The sequence below is a fragment of the Pinus tabuliformis genome, chromosome 2_1 (assembly GCF_031772625.1).
Source record: "Pinus tabuliformis cultivar Carrire ecotype Pingquan chromosome 2_1, CPIR1, whole genome shotgun sequence".
NCBI classification, from domain to species: domain Eukaryota; kingdom Viridiplantae; phylum Streptophyta; class Pinopsida; order Pinales; family Pinaceae; genus Pinus; species Pinus tabuliformis.
Window position 1 is genome coordinate 737,957,610 of NC_142299.1, and position 19,047 is coordinate 737,976,656.

Below are 19,047 nucleotides of genomic sequence, written 5' to 3' on the forward strand. Positions count from 1 at the left end.
ATTACACTGTAATATCGGTACTTTGTCTCAGTGGAAAAACACTCTGTCTCGGTATCCCTACACTGTCTCCACGCAAACATTGTTTCGGTGACGCAATCACTATCTGGGGTTTTAATGATTACATCATTCAACGCCATCGCAATCACTATGAGATATATGTTCGATACTTGGCTGCAGTCAAGGTATATTCTCGGCATTCAAACTCAGTCATACTCTGTCTCGGTTTCATTGTGATTGTAGTCTTCAACGAAGTTATTCAAAATGTAGTCAAGTCTTGGTGTATATACAATAGATATAACCATACCATTCTAAAGCAGTTATATAGTGTTGATTTTGGGTAGCATCAGATCTGCTCTAGCCATGAAAATTGGTGGAGAGGCTAAAGCACATGAGATGTCAAAGACCCAGAAATTGTTTTGGAAAATTCCATCCGGATGAAGAGTTATTAAAATAATTAATATTTTGAATGAGTTCCTAAGTATAAACTTAGGAAAATAAAAATATTAATGGATATTAATAAAGATAAGGATGAGAAGCTTCCAAGAGACGAAGATCAAGTCTATTTTAATCTTTGCCGTTGATTAGGGACTTAATCTCGGTTGTTGATTCATCAACAGGAAAGGTATAAGAGAAGGCTTGAGGGTCATTTGGAGATATACTAAGGAAGACTAGTGAGTTCGATTTCTGGAGCGGGGCTTGCTGAGAAATTCGAACTAAAAGACTGGATTGCAGCAAGAGGTAGTGAGTACGTAACAGAGAGGCACTGACAGTACCGGAGGACTAGTGCAGAGATCAGAAAGGCAGACGCAGAGCCACTTAGGAAGATGCAGAGGCAGTTGCACTGCGTAGTGGCTAGAGGGCCTGCGTGGGTGACGCAAAGAGGCTCATTAAAAAAATATAAAAAAATCATTTTTTCAATTTTATAAGTATATAAAGCATCCACGATTTTTTGACGATTTTTGGGCGATTTTTAGGATTTTATCGCAATTTTTACGATTTTTATCGCGATTTTTTCATTTTGGAAAAAAAACTTGGCGATTTTTTCACGATTTTTATGATTTTTTGGCGATTTTTACGATTTTTTGGCTATTTTTTCAGGATTTTTATGTTTTTTTGGCGATTTTTTCAAAATGAAAAAATTGTTGATTAAATCGCGATGCCGAAAAAATAGTGATTTTCGCAACCAACGAAAGCCAAGAATTCTCCATTAGAACAGGGAGAATCACAGGAAGAAGAGGAGCTAATAGATGCACCTGCTACCAGAGGAAGAACACACCCAGAACTTCGATATATTCTTTGGGATAAAAAAGATTTCATTGGAGCACCGAGAAACAATAAAAGGGAGCGAAGATAGCCAGATAGATATCAGGCCTTAGTAGCTCAGGATGGGGAGCCTTCTAGTTTTCAGGAAGCTGCTCAACATCAAGTTTGGATGGATGCAATGGTGGAGGAGTACAACTCTATAATGGTGAATGAAGTCTGGGAAGTAGTACCCAGGCCTCAGGACAGATCAGTGGTAGGTTCGAGATGGATCTACAAGATCAAATACGCTGCAAACAATAGTGTGAAAAAATACCAAGGCAGGTTCGTGGCCAAGGGGTATTCTCAGAAGCAAGGAATAGATTATGAAGAGACCTTCGCCCTAGTAGCAAGGTATACATCTATTAGAACCGTGATATCTCTTGCAGCACAGATGGGATGGGAGATTCATCAGATGGATGTCAAAACGACATTCTTGAACAGGGTGATAGAAGAAGAAGCATACATTGAACAACTAGAAGGCTTTGAGACACATGAGAAGAAGTCTCATGTATGCAGATTGAAGAAAGCCTTGCATGGGCTCAAATAGGCACCTAGAGCATGGTATGGTCGAATTGATAGCTACTTGCAGAAGATGGGGTTCGTCAAGAGTGATGCAGATTCGAATCTTTCCTATCTGGTTGTAGAGAATGAGCCTCTAGTACTAGTATTATATGTGGGTGATCTCTTCCTGACAGGATCATCCAGGCTCATCGAGGACTGCAAGAAGAATCTAGCCACAAAGTTTGACATGAAGGATTTGTGACAAATGCATTATTTCTTGGGGTTGGAAGTTTGGCAGCAGAAGGGTAAAATCTTCCTTGGACAAGGGAGATATGTTACAGAGATCCTGAAGAGATTCAGGATGCAGCACTGTAGGCCGATGGCTACTCCAATGATCACCAGCTGGAAGAAAATTGATGCATCAGAAGACAAAGATGTTGATCCCACCTTATACAGGAAGCTCATAGGGTCCCTGATGTATTTGGTCAATACCAGACCAGACATTTGTTACTTTGTCAACACCCTCAGTCAATTCATGGTGGAATTGAAGAGGGCTCATTAGGAAGCGGCCAAACATGTTCTTAGATATATACAAGGAACAATCGATTGTGGACTCTTGTACACCAGAAATAAGGATATCGGATTGAGTGGATTTACTAATGTAGATTGGGTTGGAAGTTCAGTGGATCGGAAAAGTATCTCTGGGTACTGTGTCAACATTGGATCAGGGATGACCTCCTGGTGCAGTAGGAAACATAAATCCGTAACTTTGAGGTCAGCTGAAGCAGAATATATGGCCGCTAGCACAACTTTGTGCGAAGCCATATGGCTTAGGAAATTGCTTGTGAACCTATTCAGAAGAAGGATGGAAGTGACCAGGATCATGTGTGGTAATCAGAGTTGCATCAAGCTCTCTGAGAATCTAGTATTTTATGATCAATCAAAGCACATTGATATTCGGTGTCGCTTTGTCAGAGACTGTGTCTAATGAGGAGTTGTACAGTTGAGCTACACTCCTACAGGAGAACATGTGGCATACATCCTTACCAAGGCCCTTGGAAGAACAAAGTTTGCTTATTTCAGGGACAAGATGGGGATGATAAAGAATCCATTTCAGTAGCAGAAATGGGTATGGTGTTGCAATGTAGATATAGTGTTGGGAGGAAGGACCGGCAATAGCACAAATGCAGTGTTGGGAGGAAGGAACAACAACAACACAAATGTAGAGGGCGCTGTAGTACAGATGTAGCAGTGGCAATGGTGGAAGCCGTGGGTAGCAGTACAGAAGGCAACAGTGCAGAGGATGTTGGGCAGCAAGCCAAGCATCAACACAGGTACCAGTGTCGGATGATCACAGTAATGTTCAGTTGTGGAGCATTACTAGAGCACATTCCTCGCTAAGAGGGAGTGTTGATTTGAGGTAGCATTGAATGTGCTCCAGCTATGAAAATTGGTGGAGAGGCTAAAGCACTTGAGATCTCAAAGACCCAGAAATCGTTTTGGAAAATTCCATTTGGATGAGGAGTTATTAAAATAATTAGAATTTTTAATGAGTTCCTAAGTCTAAATTTAGGAAAATAAAAATATTAATGGGTATTAATAAAGATAAGGATGAGAAGCTTCTAAGAGACAAAGATCAAGTCTATTTTAATCTTAGCCGTTGATTAGGGACTTAATCTCGGCTGTTGATTCATGAACAAGAAAATTATAAGAGAAGGCTTGAAGGTCAGTTGGACTGTAACAACCTATTTATAAATATAGAGAACGCAAGAATAATAGCAGGCATACGATGCATGCATATGATAGCTACATATTCATGTGTCGCATACACCGCACTAGTATTTATATACTAAATTAACTATAAGTACTAAATACCATGACACTTGTTCGAATAGAGGTTCTACTCATCCATCAACACCCATATTGCTTAATGTATGGGTAGATATTAAAAGAGGGCTATATAAATTATATATTTTAGATTATTAATAAAAATTATATTAATAAATTAATAAAATAATTAAAAATATATATAAGAAATTAATTAAAAAGGGTACTTAGTATAATGTTATAATCTTTATATTAAAAGGAGTACTTTAATAAAACATAATGTGATTTATTAAATCATAAAATATCTATATACGTGACCTTTAAAAGAAATATGGAGATGATACGTGACATGGGAGGGTGTCACCAATAAAGTAAGTGGTGGGCTGCTGGTGGAAGAGCGACCACCACTAAGAAATTGGATAAAAACCACGGAACAAAAATTTAGAAAGGGGACAGAGGGAAGAGGAAGGTAAAAACAGGGAGCGAAGGAAATCTGAAGGAGGAGGAACATCATCTACGGAAATTATCCACAGGAAGAGCCTGATTCGTTCTGAGGTTCTGGGCACGGGGGAACAGTGGGCTTCAACTAAGAAGCTTACTGGATTGAGTAGCCAGCTTTTGCTCAGTTTTGCTGGGTGGATTCGGTCTTTTGGTAACCAAAGCAGGGAGTTGGAGGCATCATCAACCGCAAGCGCACAGGTAGGTACCCTCAACAGTTCTGTTAGATAATCTGTTAATTAATTTTGTAAGATTTCAGGAAAATAATTATAGGTTCAGGATAAAATCTCCTTTATTGTTTTTACATCTGTTTTACGGTCCTGTCATTGAAATATACTGAGGGAGACCAGTCAGTTCGATTTTTGGAGCGGGGCTTGCTGAGAAATTCGAACTAGAAGACTGGACTGCAGCAAGAGGTAGTGAGTACGTAACAAAGAGGTAGGGACAGTATCAGAGGACTAGCACAGAGATCAGAGAGGCAGACGCAGAGGCAGCTGGATTGCGCAGTGATTGGAGGGCCTGCGTGGGTTGCAGAGAGGCCAAGTGCTGACGCAATGAGGCAGAGTGCTGACGTAAAGGGTCTGGGAGCTGCGCAGAGGCTAGCTGGACTAACGCTGAGCCTAGGGGACGTGCCAGAGGATTTATCTCTTATGGGTGAGCCAGTTTCGCACCCTAGTTGTACTCAATAAAAGTTGATTAATAAAATCCTCCTCCGCTGCACCGGTTTTCCCGCATTGGGCTTTTTCGGGGACAATTGTCCAAAAATAACTGTGTTGATGTGTTTGATTCTTGTGCATGTTTCTGTATAATGGTGTGATATCTGCAGTATAATTTATTTTAATATTTATTGAAGGGATTTCGTAAATAACTTATTGGAAAATAAGTAGGTAAAATAAATCAGTTGCTGCAGTAATAGAATTTTCACATACAGTGATCACTGTTCTTATGCATTGGTAAGTATAATCTCAATGCAAGAAGAGCACAGTCATAGTCTCAATAAAAGTAAGAAGGAGGAGCGTTGTAATCATTGTTATGAAAAGGATCTAAGTAATCCTATAGGAATACTTTGTCTTGAGATACAACAACAGTCAAGATCTTGGTGGTGCAGACACAATGATGATCTCAGAAAAAGTACAGTGATGATGACGATCACAGCTAAGCAAGGAGAGGATTGGTGTTTTGTTTTTGGAGTGGCTCAATCAATCAAGTGTCATGATCTTGGTCATCAATTGGAATCTCTCATTAGGGGAGTTTTGAGGTCTAAAATGGGCCTCCAAGAAAAATGTACAACCAAAATAAACTTTATAAGGACCAATAGGATTCAAGATGATGATGTCAACCATGGGGGATGATTCACCATTTTTGGAGTAAAAAAGTAAAAAGATTAAAAAATAATAAAATAATAAAACTACTTTTTCAACTCGTATTTTCAACTCATCTCCTTAAGGTTTTACTCAAATTTCAAGTGGGAGGATGAAAAATTTAATCCCTCATCCAATGAGTACCCATGTTGCATACTTTCGATGTACCCTACTACACGAAAAATGAAAAATACATGAAAAAACATGATTGCAATCACGTTTTTCATGTATTTCTCATTTTTCATGTAGTAGGGTCCATCGAAAGTATTGAACATGACTACTCCTTGGATGAGGAATCAAATTCTCCATCCAACGAGTGGTTCTGCTCGAAATTTGAGTAAACCCATAGGGAGATAAGTTGAAAATACGAGTTGAAAAAATAGTTTTTGCTTTTTTCCCTCTAAAATTTGATGATGTCATGTAATTTTATTTTATTATTTCCACTATTATTTTATAATTTCCTTAGGAGGTCCATTTTAGACCTCAAAAATCCCCTAATGATAAGAAGAATTTTGTGTGGGTTTTCCTCTCCAAGTGGGAGAGGTTTTGGCCCTGGCAGAATGCCAACACTTTGTGTTTTTGTCTTTTTGTTTTTGGTAACTATTTAAAGAACTAAAGAAGACACACTCTAAGATAAGAAAAAGTCAAATACTTCACAAATAGTTATAGTGCAAGAAGAATCTCATTAATTCAATCTTCCCTAGATTCTTCAACATGGTATCAGAGCTATGGTTACAATCAGACGAAGGGCAGAACAGAGACATTCAAGGATCAAATTTTTAGCAGGGAATCAAAGCAAGCTGAAAGGATGTCAAGATCTACATTGTAGAATCAAACCCTAATCCTGATCAAACCCTAGATCAAAGAGTAGTCTACAACAACAAGAGATCTTGTCTCCATTGTTGTCATCAAAAGGCCATCAAGGCACTCATCAAGTTGTCCATAAAGAAAGATAGCTCAAAGGACCTCAAAATGAAGATCACATCAGCTTGAAGAAAGTTGAAACCCTAGCAGCAATCCTGATCTATACTACGAAAGAAGAACATCTGATGAAGCAGCAAATCATCTATTGATGAAAGGCTTTCTCATTTGAAAAAGGATCATCAAAGAAGAAGTCCTGATACATGTTCTTCATCAACATGATCAAAGTGAAGATTTTGTCTTCACAAATCAAGTATCTTTTATAATCAAGTTAGGTTAAATGACTTCATGTCTACAAGGAGATCTATGAATCAATTGGGTTATCGAAATTCCTTGCATAAGAAAGTAGGATAGATACAATCCCTAGAAGAGAAGTCATTGATGTCTCTGCAAAAGGTCTATGAAGGAGAAGCATTGTTTGAATGCGTCAAGAAGACTCATAGGATTTGTATGAAATCACTTAAAGGTCCTTGCATGGAAAAAGGAGGATTGTAATTATCCTCATAGTTAAGAGAAGTCAGTGAACATATCAAGGTCTCCTTTGAATTCGTGGGAGGGAACTCTTGAGGTTCTCTCGTCCCTATGTAGCAAGAAAGGAGACATAAAAGAGACATGTGAAATACTAGAAGGTATACTATCTGAAATGAAGTAAATAAGATCATATCACTTAGATCTAATTGAAGGTATCAAAGAATGAAGGAATATCTTCATGAAATCTCAATTGAGAGATCTAGGAAAGATGATAAGAGGGTACTCACCATTGATAAGCGAGGTAACTAATGTCAGTGAACAAGAAGGTTACCTCATTCGGCAATTTGTGGTCTCTATGCTAGATAGAGAAAGACAAGTTGTAGACAAAAGTATTAAAGGTTAAAGAACTCAATCATGTGCAGAAAGGAAAGAAAGGTTTGGTCCTCAATCAAGACAAAATAGTATAAGGTTCAATGCTATATGGAAAGAAGTTCATATCGCCAGAAAGACTGAGGAATTTGAAGAAAAGGGCCAAGGAAAGAGAGAGTAACAAATCTCCGCTATGAGTGAGATGGTATTCCTCACAAAAGGGGTCCTATCATAAGCTCCTAAATCTTTAGATATGATCATGATAATAAGATGCATTGTGGCATCATGAAAGAATTGGAAGCAAGAGCTCGTGGGAAGCATGAAGGACAAAATCCACTACAGTCAAACATTAAAGGATATAGCAGGAACCTCATTGGACATTGAAGGAAAGAAAGGAGTCATCTAATGCTCATCATACATCAAGTCAAAAAGGAAACATCTACCTATTGGCGATATACAAGATCCTCAAAATTCTCTGATGGAATCCTCATCGTAGGGTTCACTAATCTTGAGAGGAAGCAAGTGTTTCAACAAGAACTCCAATGTATGGAATCCATGAAATGATGATATGACATGAAGCAGATCAAGGGATTGAAGATCTTTTCAATCAAGGAAGCTGTTGGAAAAAGCCTTGATGACCTGAAGGTAAAATAAGGTATGTATGCTTGTGTTTAATATTATAATGTCATGTCGTATGGTTGCAGGTAATATGGATCTTTGCTTCTATCTTAAGAAGCATGATCAAGAGAAAGGGTCTCTTCCTCTGAAAAGATGCAGAAAGGCATAAGTCACACTAGATGAAATCAACATAATATGTCCTCATATGAAGTATGAGGTGATTGACTACAATAAAGAAACTCTGATTGAAAGCTATTGAATGTGTGAGGAAGGAAGAGATTGTGAGATATGCAACTATGATGCAAACAATCAACATCCAAAAGACCAAGAATATTTGACTGGGAAATCTCCCAGAAAGATATGAAGACTTTGATGAAAGTATGAAAAGAATGAAGACCCTTGATAATGGATATCTTTGGGTGATGTGACAATATGTGTGCAGGATGTTGATACCTGCAAGAAGATGTCATGATGAAGAGCCATCTCATAAGGTATGATTTAATTTAATTTAATGTTTTAATTTATTGAATAATATCTGGATGAGTTCATGCAGGGCTACTAGAACAAGACTTGTAAGTACAAGTGCAACTAGCATTCATGCGATGGATGGAAACTCCTGAAAGAAGCATGGAGAGAAAAGAAGTAGCCATATGAAGAAGGTTCCAGATATGTACCAAGAAGGCCACTTTCCATGAAGAAAGGAATGACATGACGAAATAAGAAGGAAAGTGATCGATGGTTGTTTCCCTACAAGGAAGAAGCTCAACTAAATTTCATGACATCAAGGAGAGAAGTTGATCAAGCAGCTGAAGGACCCACAAAGAAAAATTTGTTGATATATAGAAGAATCCCTAGCTATGAGGGAGCTCTGATAGGTCCCTGATCAAGTGGGAGTTTGAATTAAGATCACTCCTGATTACAAAGGAGTGACAATTGTGTTTTCCATGTCATGTGTCATGCACTAGACCAGGACTAACAACCGTAAGTCTAGATGAAGGCCATGAATGGAAATATCAACACATGATAGACACGACATTCTTGTCTTCACTTGGGAAGAAAGAATGGGAGGATTGGGTAATCATCTGGCATCCAATACTATTTGAGGATGTGTAGGGCATCCAAGATAAGAGTAGGTAAGAGGATTGATATTCTTTGAGGGTTGGGAACCGAAGATAAGAATAGTCCTAGAAGGTAATACTCAGTGAACACCCGGGTGGGTATGTATCTTGAGAGACAATGATGAAAGTGTCTATAAATCATTGGTCTCGCCAGCATTGTAGCTCATTGTCTCGTGGAGAGATGGAGCTGTTAGTCAAGGCCTTGCACTGTGACAACGCTAGTTGATATGATGTTATACAGATGGGATTAACAATCTGATTCTTCTTATGAGAAATTCTTTAGATTGAGAATAACCAAGTACCATTGTAAATACCTCCCTAGTTAAGAGGGAGTGTTGAAGAAAAGTGTAACTAGGTTTGGTATTTGTCAATGTAATTTTGATCTTTGTACTTGTCAAGAAAAAGAAATATTATTTTTGTAATTTACATGAATGAGTTTCTTGCTCATTCCATAGGTCTAGGAAAGTCAAAGAGTCAAAATTATGTAATGTACATAGGTCGACCTAGTGTCAAGCAACCCTCCAAGACAAGCACCATCCTCCAAAGAAGAGAACTGCCAACTAAATGATGTGAAAAATAGTGAAGACGACTTCAAAGCATACATAGATTATATGTCGGCTCAATAAGAGGGTCACCATGACACGTCGGCTTAAATGAGTGGGTCAAACCACTATGAATAAGCATATAAGCTCAGAGTCAAAGAAAAGCAATCTTTTGGACACACTGAAACTTCAGATGGCACAGTGGGATCTCGCATGAAGTCAAGGTTGCAGGTTTCGATTAAAGAAGGTCTCTATAATCTTCGATGGATATTATAGTGGCACATGCTCTTAATATATATATGATTACATTGTAATATCAGTACTCTGTCTCAGTGGAAAAACACTCTGTCGGTATCCCTACACTGTCTCCACGCAAACGCTGTTTCGGTAACGCAATCACTGTCTGGGGTTTTAATGATTACAACATTCAACGCCATCACGATCACTGTGAGATATATGTTCGATACTCAAACCGCAGTCAAGGGATATTCTCTGTCTCGGTTTCATTGTGATTACAGTCTTCAACAAAGTTATTTAAAACGCAATCAAGTATTGCTGTATATACGATAGAGAGAACCATACCGCTCTGAAGAAGTTATACAGTGATGATTGTTCTGATGCATTGGTAAGTATGATCTCAATGCAAGAAGAGCACAACCATAGTCTCAATAAAAGTAAGGAGCGTAGTAATCATTATTATGAAAAGGATCTATGTAATCATATAGGAATACTGTGTCTTGAGATACAAGAATAGTCAAGATCTCGGTGGTGGAGACACAATAATTGTGCAGACACGGTTATGATCTCAGAAAAAGTGCAGTGATGATGACGATCACAGTTATGCAAGAAGAGGATTGGTGTCTTGGTCTTGGAGTGGCTCAGTCAGTCAAGGGTCATGGTCTTGGTGTTCATCAATTGGAATCTCTATAAGAAGAATTTTGTGTGGGTTTTCCTCTCCAAGAGGGAGAGGTTTTGGCCCTGGAAGAATGCCAACACTTTGTGTTCTTGTCTCTTTGTTTTCGGTAACTATTTAATGAACTAAAGAAGACACACTCTAAGATAAGGAAAAGTCAAATGCTTCACAAATAGTTATATTGCAAGAAGAATCTCATTAATTCAATTTGCCCTAGATTCTTCAACAAGTTCTATATCAGCCCACCTCCCTCTTAGAGGTATCTTGGCTGTCATGGCGAACTCCTCCTCCTGTTCGATCTTTGCGGCTGCAACCTTAGGATTGTGCTTCTCATCCTTGTCCTTTTTCTTCGAAGGACACTAGAATGCATAGTGGCCCATCTCGCCACATCTGAAACACTTCACCTTGGAGACGTCCTTCTTTCGTCTCTGTTGCCCTTGCTGTCCTTTCGATGCAAGGGCTGCGTTATCCTCCTCCTCTAATTTGGGCTTCGACCCACTGCTGCTGCTGCTTCCATCAAGTTTGACCTTGACTAGGTATCTCCTCAGCTCTTCTTGTTTTAAAGCTACCCACATCTCATCCGAATTCGGCAATGCTGCTCTGCCAAGGATACTTTGGACAAAGACTTACGATTCATCGAAAGACAAAATTTAGAGCCAGTCTCACTAAATCCGAATCCTGAGGTGTATGCTCCGCAACCGACAACTCATCACGAGTCTCCTTCAGCTTCGTGAGGAATGGATCCACATGTTCTCCCTTCTCCATCTGCGCAGATCTCAACTTCTGTTCGAAGTATATCTTTCGCTGCTTGGAAGATACCTAATACAATGTGGCCAAGGCATCCCACATTTCTTTAGCAGTCCCTCTGCTAGCAACGTGACACTCCACATGATCCTTGACTCCATCCAGGATCATCCTCTTGGCCTTCACCATCTCAGCTCTGTATTTATTTAGTGGATTTGCATCTGCAGGGACAACTACCACACTATCAACATATGTCTTGAGGGCATTCTCATCTAGAAGGAAATACATTCTAGCCTTCCAGATGACGTAGTTGCAAGCTTCGTCCAACCTGTCCTGATCCCTCAAGCCACTGGTTGCCATATCTTTCAAAAATTGTCGAACAACTCCCTCTTTCTCCCTATTGCATAGCTCTTAGGCTGGCTTACGCACTCCCTGATGGAGCTGGTAAGTCTACTACTCCTCTGCTACTCCGCAAATGTGTAATATTGATTTCCTCGGCAAGAAATCACTGAGGAAGTATTCCCTCACTATGCGGTCTGCTTCTTTCTTCTGACAACTTTTTTGCCCAACACTTAGCTTGCAGAAAACTGCATCCCTCTAGCTCTGCGTTGATGCTCTGGGTGGTTCCCTCTGCCTAGGCAAATTCTCGATCCGACAGTCTTACCTCTTTCTTGGCTCACTCAGAGAGACACCCACGAAAATATAACACTCCTGGCTAGAACTATGCAATCCCTCAAGGGATTCGAACTGTTGCTTGCTGCAGCAAGTTGGCCCTTGCTTCAGTGCTAGATCTGCTCTTCCCTGTTTCACATCAACAACTCTGATACCATGTGAAAATTCCTAGATCTAACAATCTCAGGAATCCTACTGCAACCAGCTAAATCTACTTCACCTAGATCGTAAATTACATTACAAACTTATCTCAGATTTCTTCTTGAAATATTGAAGTAAATTACTAATGCAACCTATAGCAAATTAATTATGATTCTGAAACATAGAAACTGAGCAAGGAAATACAAACACATAGGACACCGTTATTTTTGGACAAATGTCCCCGGAAAAATCGAATGTGGGAAAACTAGTGCAGCGACTCTGAGGGTTTTATTATTATGCAGGAGAAAATCTAAGTACAATTCTAGAATGCTCAACTGGAAATCCGATACAGAGAGAATACTGGACAAAAGATTGGTGAAATGATCTCACCTTGTCACTGGGAGAATCAATGACTGATCCTGTTGAACTGGGTATTACGCTGCCCTTCTTTTGGATCCTCTGCTGGCTAAGAAAATCGATCTTTTGGCTCCTAGACTCACACCCCAGCTCTCGGCAACTGAAATTCGACTTCCCCTCAAGGACAACGCTGCTTCTACATCAGCACTGCATGGGCCAGCGCCAGGCTTTCTGTAGACGTCTTTCTGTCCTCCCTCTGCCTCGTACTCTTCGGAACTTCCTTCTTTCGAATTCTTAGTGCCCCTCTGCTGCAAGAAATCTCCTTAATTGATTTTTCCTCTTGAGAACTTCTCACTTCAGAAAATCGATTTCTTGATTTCTTTTGGTGTATTTCCGAATGACCCTCAAGCCCCTTGTTATATCTTCTTGTTGGACAACCAACAACCTAGATTAACTCCTAATCAAAGGCTCAAATCATTTTGAATTGATCTCTGTCTTTATCTAGAAGATTCACCCACAATTAGATTAATACCCATTAATATTTTAATTTTCCTAAGTTTAGACTTAAGAACCCTATTAAAAATATTAATTATTTTAATATAATCGTCTCTGGATGAAATTTCCCAAAATGGTTTCTGGGTTCTTTGGAATGCATGTGCCCAAGCTTCCCTGCAAAATTTTAGGCTTACATCACATCCGATGCTACCCCAAATCAACACTCCCTCTTAGCGAGGATTGTGCTCTAACAATATACTGCTGCTGCATACTGCTCTGACTCTGAAGCATCTTCCTATGCGTTGCTGATGTATGACATGCTATCCACCAACTACTACGCTTTTGCTGCTACTGTACCGCTGCCTTTGACACTGCCACTGTCAATCCGACATTTGTACTACATCTGCCTCTCAAATGCTGCATCTGCTATGCTGCTAGCACTGCCACTGTTAACACTGCATCCGTACTGCAACTCAGTTGCTGAGAGAAGCAACTGAAAACACCAAAGACTAGACAAGTATCAAGTGGATACACCTTGGTGCTGAAAGCGTGACTTCTGCTAGTCCCACGCTATCTTCTAAAGCCACTGCGCCGCTGAAGCTCTGCACTGTGCCTCCACGCACTACTGCCTCTCTGCTGCGTTGCTCACGTTTTGGCGCTACTAACTACTGCATCTGTCGAATCAACAGTCCATGGCACCAATTGAAAACTCCTCCATCCCGCTACTACTAATGATGGGCTCCAGTAGCAAGGTGATGATCCAAGGGGTGGGCTCCTTAAGAATCCTGCCCATCTGTAGCTCTATCGAACTACAGTTCTATATCAGCCCACCTCCGTCTTGGAGGTATCTTGGTTGTCATGGCGAACTCCTCTTCCTGTTTGATCTTTGTGGCTGCAACCTTAGGATTGTGCTTCTCATCCTTGTCTTTTTCTTCAAAGAACACTAGGATGCATAGTGGCCCATCTTGCCACATCTGAAACACTTCACCTTGGAGACGTCCTTTCGTTTTTGTTGCCCCTGTTGTCCCTTCGATGCAAGGGATGCGTTATCCTCCTCCTCTATTTTGGGCTTCGATCCACTGCTGTTGTTGCTTCCATCAAGTTTAACCTTGACCAGGTCTCTCCTCAGCTCTTCTTGTTTTAGAGCTGCCCACATCTCATCCTAATTTGGTAATGCTGTTCTGCCTAGGATACTTTGGACAAACACTTGCCATTCATCCGAGACAGAATTTAGAGCCTGTCTCACTAACTCTGAATTCTGAGGTGTATGCCCCGCAATCGACAACTCATCATGTGTCTCCTTTAGCTTTGTGAGGAATGGATCCACATGTTCTCCCTTCTGCATCTGCGCAGATTTCAACTTCTGTTCCAAGTACATCTTCTGCTTCTCGGAAGATCGCATCTTAGCTTTGTACTTCTTTAGTGGGTCTACATCCGCAGGGACAACTACCACACTATCAACATATGTCTTGAGGGCATGCTCATCTAAAAGGAAAGACATTCTAGCCTTCCAGATGATGTAGTTGGAAGCTTCGTCCAACCTATCCTGATCCCTCAAGCCACTAGTTTCCATATCTTCCGAAAACTATCGAACAACTCCCTCTTTCTCCCTACTACATAGCTCTTACGCTGTCTTATGCACTCCCTGATGGAGCTGGTATGTCTGTTGCTCCTCTTCTGCTCAGCAAATATAAAATACTGATTTCCTCGCCAAGAAATCACTGAGGAAGTATTCTCTCACTATGCGATCTGCTTCCTTCTTCCCACGACTTTTCTGCCCAACACTTAGCTTGCAGAAAACTACGTCCCTCTAGCTCTACGTGGTTCCCTCTGCCTTGGCAAATTCTCGATCCGACAATCTTACCTCTCTGTCGGCTCTCCTAGAGTGAGACACCCATGAAAATATAGCCCTCCTGGGCAGAACTGCGCAATCCCTCAGGGGATTCGAGTTGCTACATGCGCAGCAAGTTGGCCTCTGCTTCAGTGCTAGATGTGCTCTTCCCTGTTTCACATCAACAACTTTGATACCATGTGAAAATTCCTAGATCTAACAATCTTAGGAATCCTACTGCAACCAACTGAATGTACTTCACCTAGATCGTAAATTACATTACAAACTTATTTCAGATTTCTTCTTGAAATATTGAAGTAAATTACTAAAGCAACCTACACCAAATTAATTATGATTCTGAAACATAGAAACTGAGCAAGGAAATACAAACACATAGGACACCGTTATTTTTGGACAAATGTTCCCGGAAAAACCCAATGTGGGAAACCGGTGCAACAACTCTGAGGGTTTTATTATTATGCAGAAGAAAATCTTAGTACAATTCTGGAATGCTCAACTAGCAATCCGATACAGAGAGAATACTGGACAAAATATTGGTGAAATGATCTCACTCTATCACTGGGAGAAGTAGTGACTGATCCTGCTGAACTGGAGGCTCTGTGTGGCCTCTACGTAGAACTGTGTCTCTCCCGTCAGTTTTTGCGTCACCCTTGCTGGGTATTACGCTGCTCTTCTTCCGGATCCTCTGCTGGCTGAGAAAATCGATCTTCTGCCTTCCGAACTCACACCCCAGTTCTCAACAACTAAAATTAGACTAACCTTAGTAGGAAACTCGACTTCCCCTCAAGGACCGTGTTGCCTCTGCGTCAGCACTCCGTGGGCGAGCGTTAGCCTTTCTTTGGACGTCTTTCTGTCCTCCCTTTGCCTTGTACTCTCTGGAACTTCCTTCTTCTAAATTCTCACTGCCCCTCTACTGCAAGAAGTCTCCTCAATCGATTTTTTTCTCCTGAGAACTTTTCACTTCATAAAATCAATTTCTTTATCTGTCTTGGTGTATTTCCAAATGACCCTCAGGCCCCTTCTTATATCTTCCTGTTGGACAACCAACGGTCTAGATTAACTCTTAGTCAAAGGCTCAGATTGTTTTGACTTGATCTTTGTCTTTATCTAGAAGATTCACCCACAATTAGATTAATACCCATTAATATTTTAATTTTCCTAAGTTTAGACTTAGGAACCCCATTAAAAATATTAATTATTTTTATATAATCGTCCCTGGGTGGAATTTCGCAAAATGGTTTTTGGGTTCTTTGGAAAGCATGTGCCCAAGCCTCCCTGCAAAATTTGAGGCTTAGAGCACATCTGATGCTACTCCAAATCAACATTTTTTACCCTTCAAAGTGTTACTTAATAGAAATTTGAGGGTGAGAGGTGTAATTTTGAGCACACATACCCCATACAACTCATGTAGACATCACTTATTACATTTTGCAATTGGAATTTATTAAAATTTCCGCCTTGTGGAAAATTTTAAAAAATTAAAAAATGACCCATAGACCTAATCAAATTCTGTGAAACTTTACGAGTGATCTAGTATGGTAATATACAAAGATGCTAGACACTAGGATTCACCCAAGGCCTTGCCATCAAGCCTTACTCCAGCTTTGGGGTTATTGCTTGTAGGAAAAAACTCGATTAATTATTATGTGCTAAAAGTACCAATAATTAACCAAATAAAAAAAAACCTCCCAAAGTAAACTCACTCGATGAAAATGTCCCAAGTTACCTAGGCTTGTTACATGACTCAATTCATCACACTAGCTTCACTTTATAGCATCCCCGCAGGGCCTGGGGAATCTCAGTACAATATAGAAGAAGAATGAGAAGAAGAAGATAAAGCTTAAAAGCTCTGATGATATATGAACTCTGATGGTACATGATCCATCTGACATATCCTCGGGTATGGAGTCATTAAATCTTCAAGTACATTTCAGTGGTCAATAGGTAGAATTTTAGATCCCATTCAAAATTCAACAAACTTAACAATTTTCAGAATTTCAAGGGTGGTAGGATTATAACATTTCCACTAGACTATCATGTATGAGGCTATGGAATTGGCGTTTAATCAAGAGCATCAAGCTATATATGTACCTTTATGTTAGTTGCATTGATTTTTGAACTTCTCTATCATGACCCTACTGTTTCCATGGCTTCAGTGAAGGGTACAATCATGACAAAGGAGTTCAACAATTGCAAAACACTAGTACCGTATGATCAGATTGTAGAGCCTAGACTCCAGATTTCACTCATAAGTAGTATGCTTATTTTTGGACTCGGGAGGCCATTTAGAGCCTCTTTCTTCATGTATTTTGGTTCAAATATGTGTTGTACTTTGTGCTATTTAGATTAAATGCACTCTTTCATGCTATATAATTGAGAAACTTTGCATATTTGTATATAAATGGTTTGGATTCATATGGATGCAGATGAATATATATATATATATATATATATATATATATCTATCTTAAAGATTTGAATATTTTATGAATTTTTTGGTGGACTGGTTTTGTGGTCCAATTTTTTCCTTTTTCCGGTCTAATGCACATTTTTGCGGTCAACTGGTTTGATGACCAGTTTGGTTTTGATAACACTGATCCAAAATGCACAATCAAAGATGGAGACATGTTTCATCAAGAATGACTAAGTTAGAAATTTTGCTGACTTTGATTTGTGCAATGGCAAAGATGGAGTGGGCTTTGTACATCAAAAGATAAATTAAACATGCACACACACACACACATATCATTGTAATATTAACATCATTTTCAAAGAGTCAAAGCATAAATTTTGTCTGACATATCAGCATGAGGACAAACAGATGGACATATGAAAGCTAGCTAATGTTTTTTTGGAAACAGGGTATGAACCACTACCTGCCCTTGTCAATTAATTGACATGATAATGTACACTGTATTTACGACTTATTGTATACAAATAATTGGATTGATCTTCAGTCCCACAGGGGCTCATCAAACAAGCTCACGGGACACTTTCAATAACCCTAAAGTCACAGATGGAATTATATATGGACACATTTTTCCGTATTTTTTTGGTATGTTCTGTATCATAGAAATAGATATATTTAGGTTCACAGGAAAATTTTGAAGCTTCCAAGAATGATTTCTTATGGTATTATATTTAACAAATAAAATGAATCTTACCCAGTTTACTTATGAAACGAGACAAATTGAAAAGAAAAGACATGGGAAAAGAAACCCAAGGTACTTGTTTAAAAGAAAGCTTAGTTTCTGTATGTTTCTCGTAGGCCTAACATGCTCTTCTGTTGTTTAGCATGTTGCAGAAATTCCTTATGAGAATGAACATGTAGTTAGAACAAGGGCAGTGAATGATGGAACAGTTACTTACTTGGACAAAATAGGGTTTCTCGGAGAAAACCTACTGGCAGCTCATTCTGTTTGGATCAATGATAAAGAGGTAATTTCTTGGTCTTCATTTATTTAAGGTTACTACTGCAAGACATGAACCTTGTATGTTTAAAAAGGAAAACTGGACATTGTTATGGAAAGATCATACTACCCATTTTACTAGATCTTACTAGAAACTGGAATAGCTTCCCTTTTGCCAATATTCATCTTGTTTTACTTGAATACATTGAAGGAACGGAATGAGAAAGACTTTAAGGCATCTGAAAAAATCTGAATGGATATATATTATTTTCGCTTCCATGAACTGTTAATGTTTTAATCATTGCCTTTGTTGATATCATTATTCTTTGTTTGTATTCAACCAAAAGACTGGCAGAAGGATATCAATTATGTTGTTGGAACAGTAGGGATTTTTTCCTGACTTGATTTGTTGCTTATGTCATACCCACCCAGCTAATCATTCTGGTTATAGCTAAATCTTTTTAACCATTGATGTTTTTTTCACCTTGTCAAAGTGGCTAATACTCTTTTTTTTTGTTTTGAGAAAATGTCTTTTGTATTACAAAAAATCATAAAATTGCAGAAGAGAAAATCAGCTCAATAAAGTGAGTGCCGCACTAAGGTCTGGATAAGCATTGCAGATGCATTCATTATTGTATCACTTAGGTCTGATCCAAAAGTACACATTCTATTAATTAGGCCTGATTCAAAAGTACACAGAGCACCTTATCAGAAAGTAGGGGGTGGGGTGGTTCATAAGTTGGCCACATTGCCAGCTTTGCAGGGTCCCCCTTCATCATGAATCTGGTGCCCAACTGCGTGATGGGGCCTGTGTTTCCCTGCTAACTGCTCAGGCATTGTAACCACTCAAACTCTCACATAGGAGGAAAAGTCCTAACCTCAAAAGAAGAGGCTGGAGACAACTCGCAGGCAAGCCACCCACTGTCACCTTGGTG

The 19,047-nt window shown here is 39.4% G+C and overlaps 1 protein-coding gene across 2 annotated transcripts in view; it reads left to right on the forward strand.

Annotated features, from left to right (window-relative positions):
* The window catches only part of LOC149202697 (uncharacterized), a 451,520-nt gene that overhangs the window by 219,101 nt on the left and 213,372 nt on the right, over positions 1–19,047 (forward strand). For both annotated transcript variants that reach the window (XR_016253903.1, XM_089403210.1), the window contains exon 5: positions 17,997–18,140. Coding sequence is in view for 1 of the 2 variants with exons in the window: in XM_089403210.1 (XP_089259336.1) it covers positions 17,997–18,140 (144 nt within the window). In the remaining variant the exon portion in view is untranslated. The remainder of the gene's footprint in view (positions 1–17,996; positions 18,141–19,047) is intronic.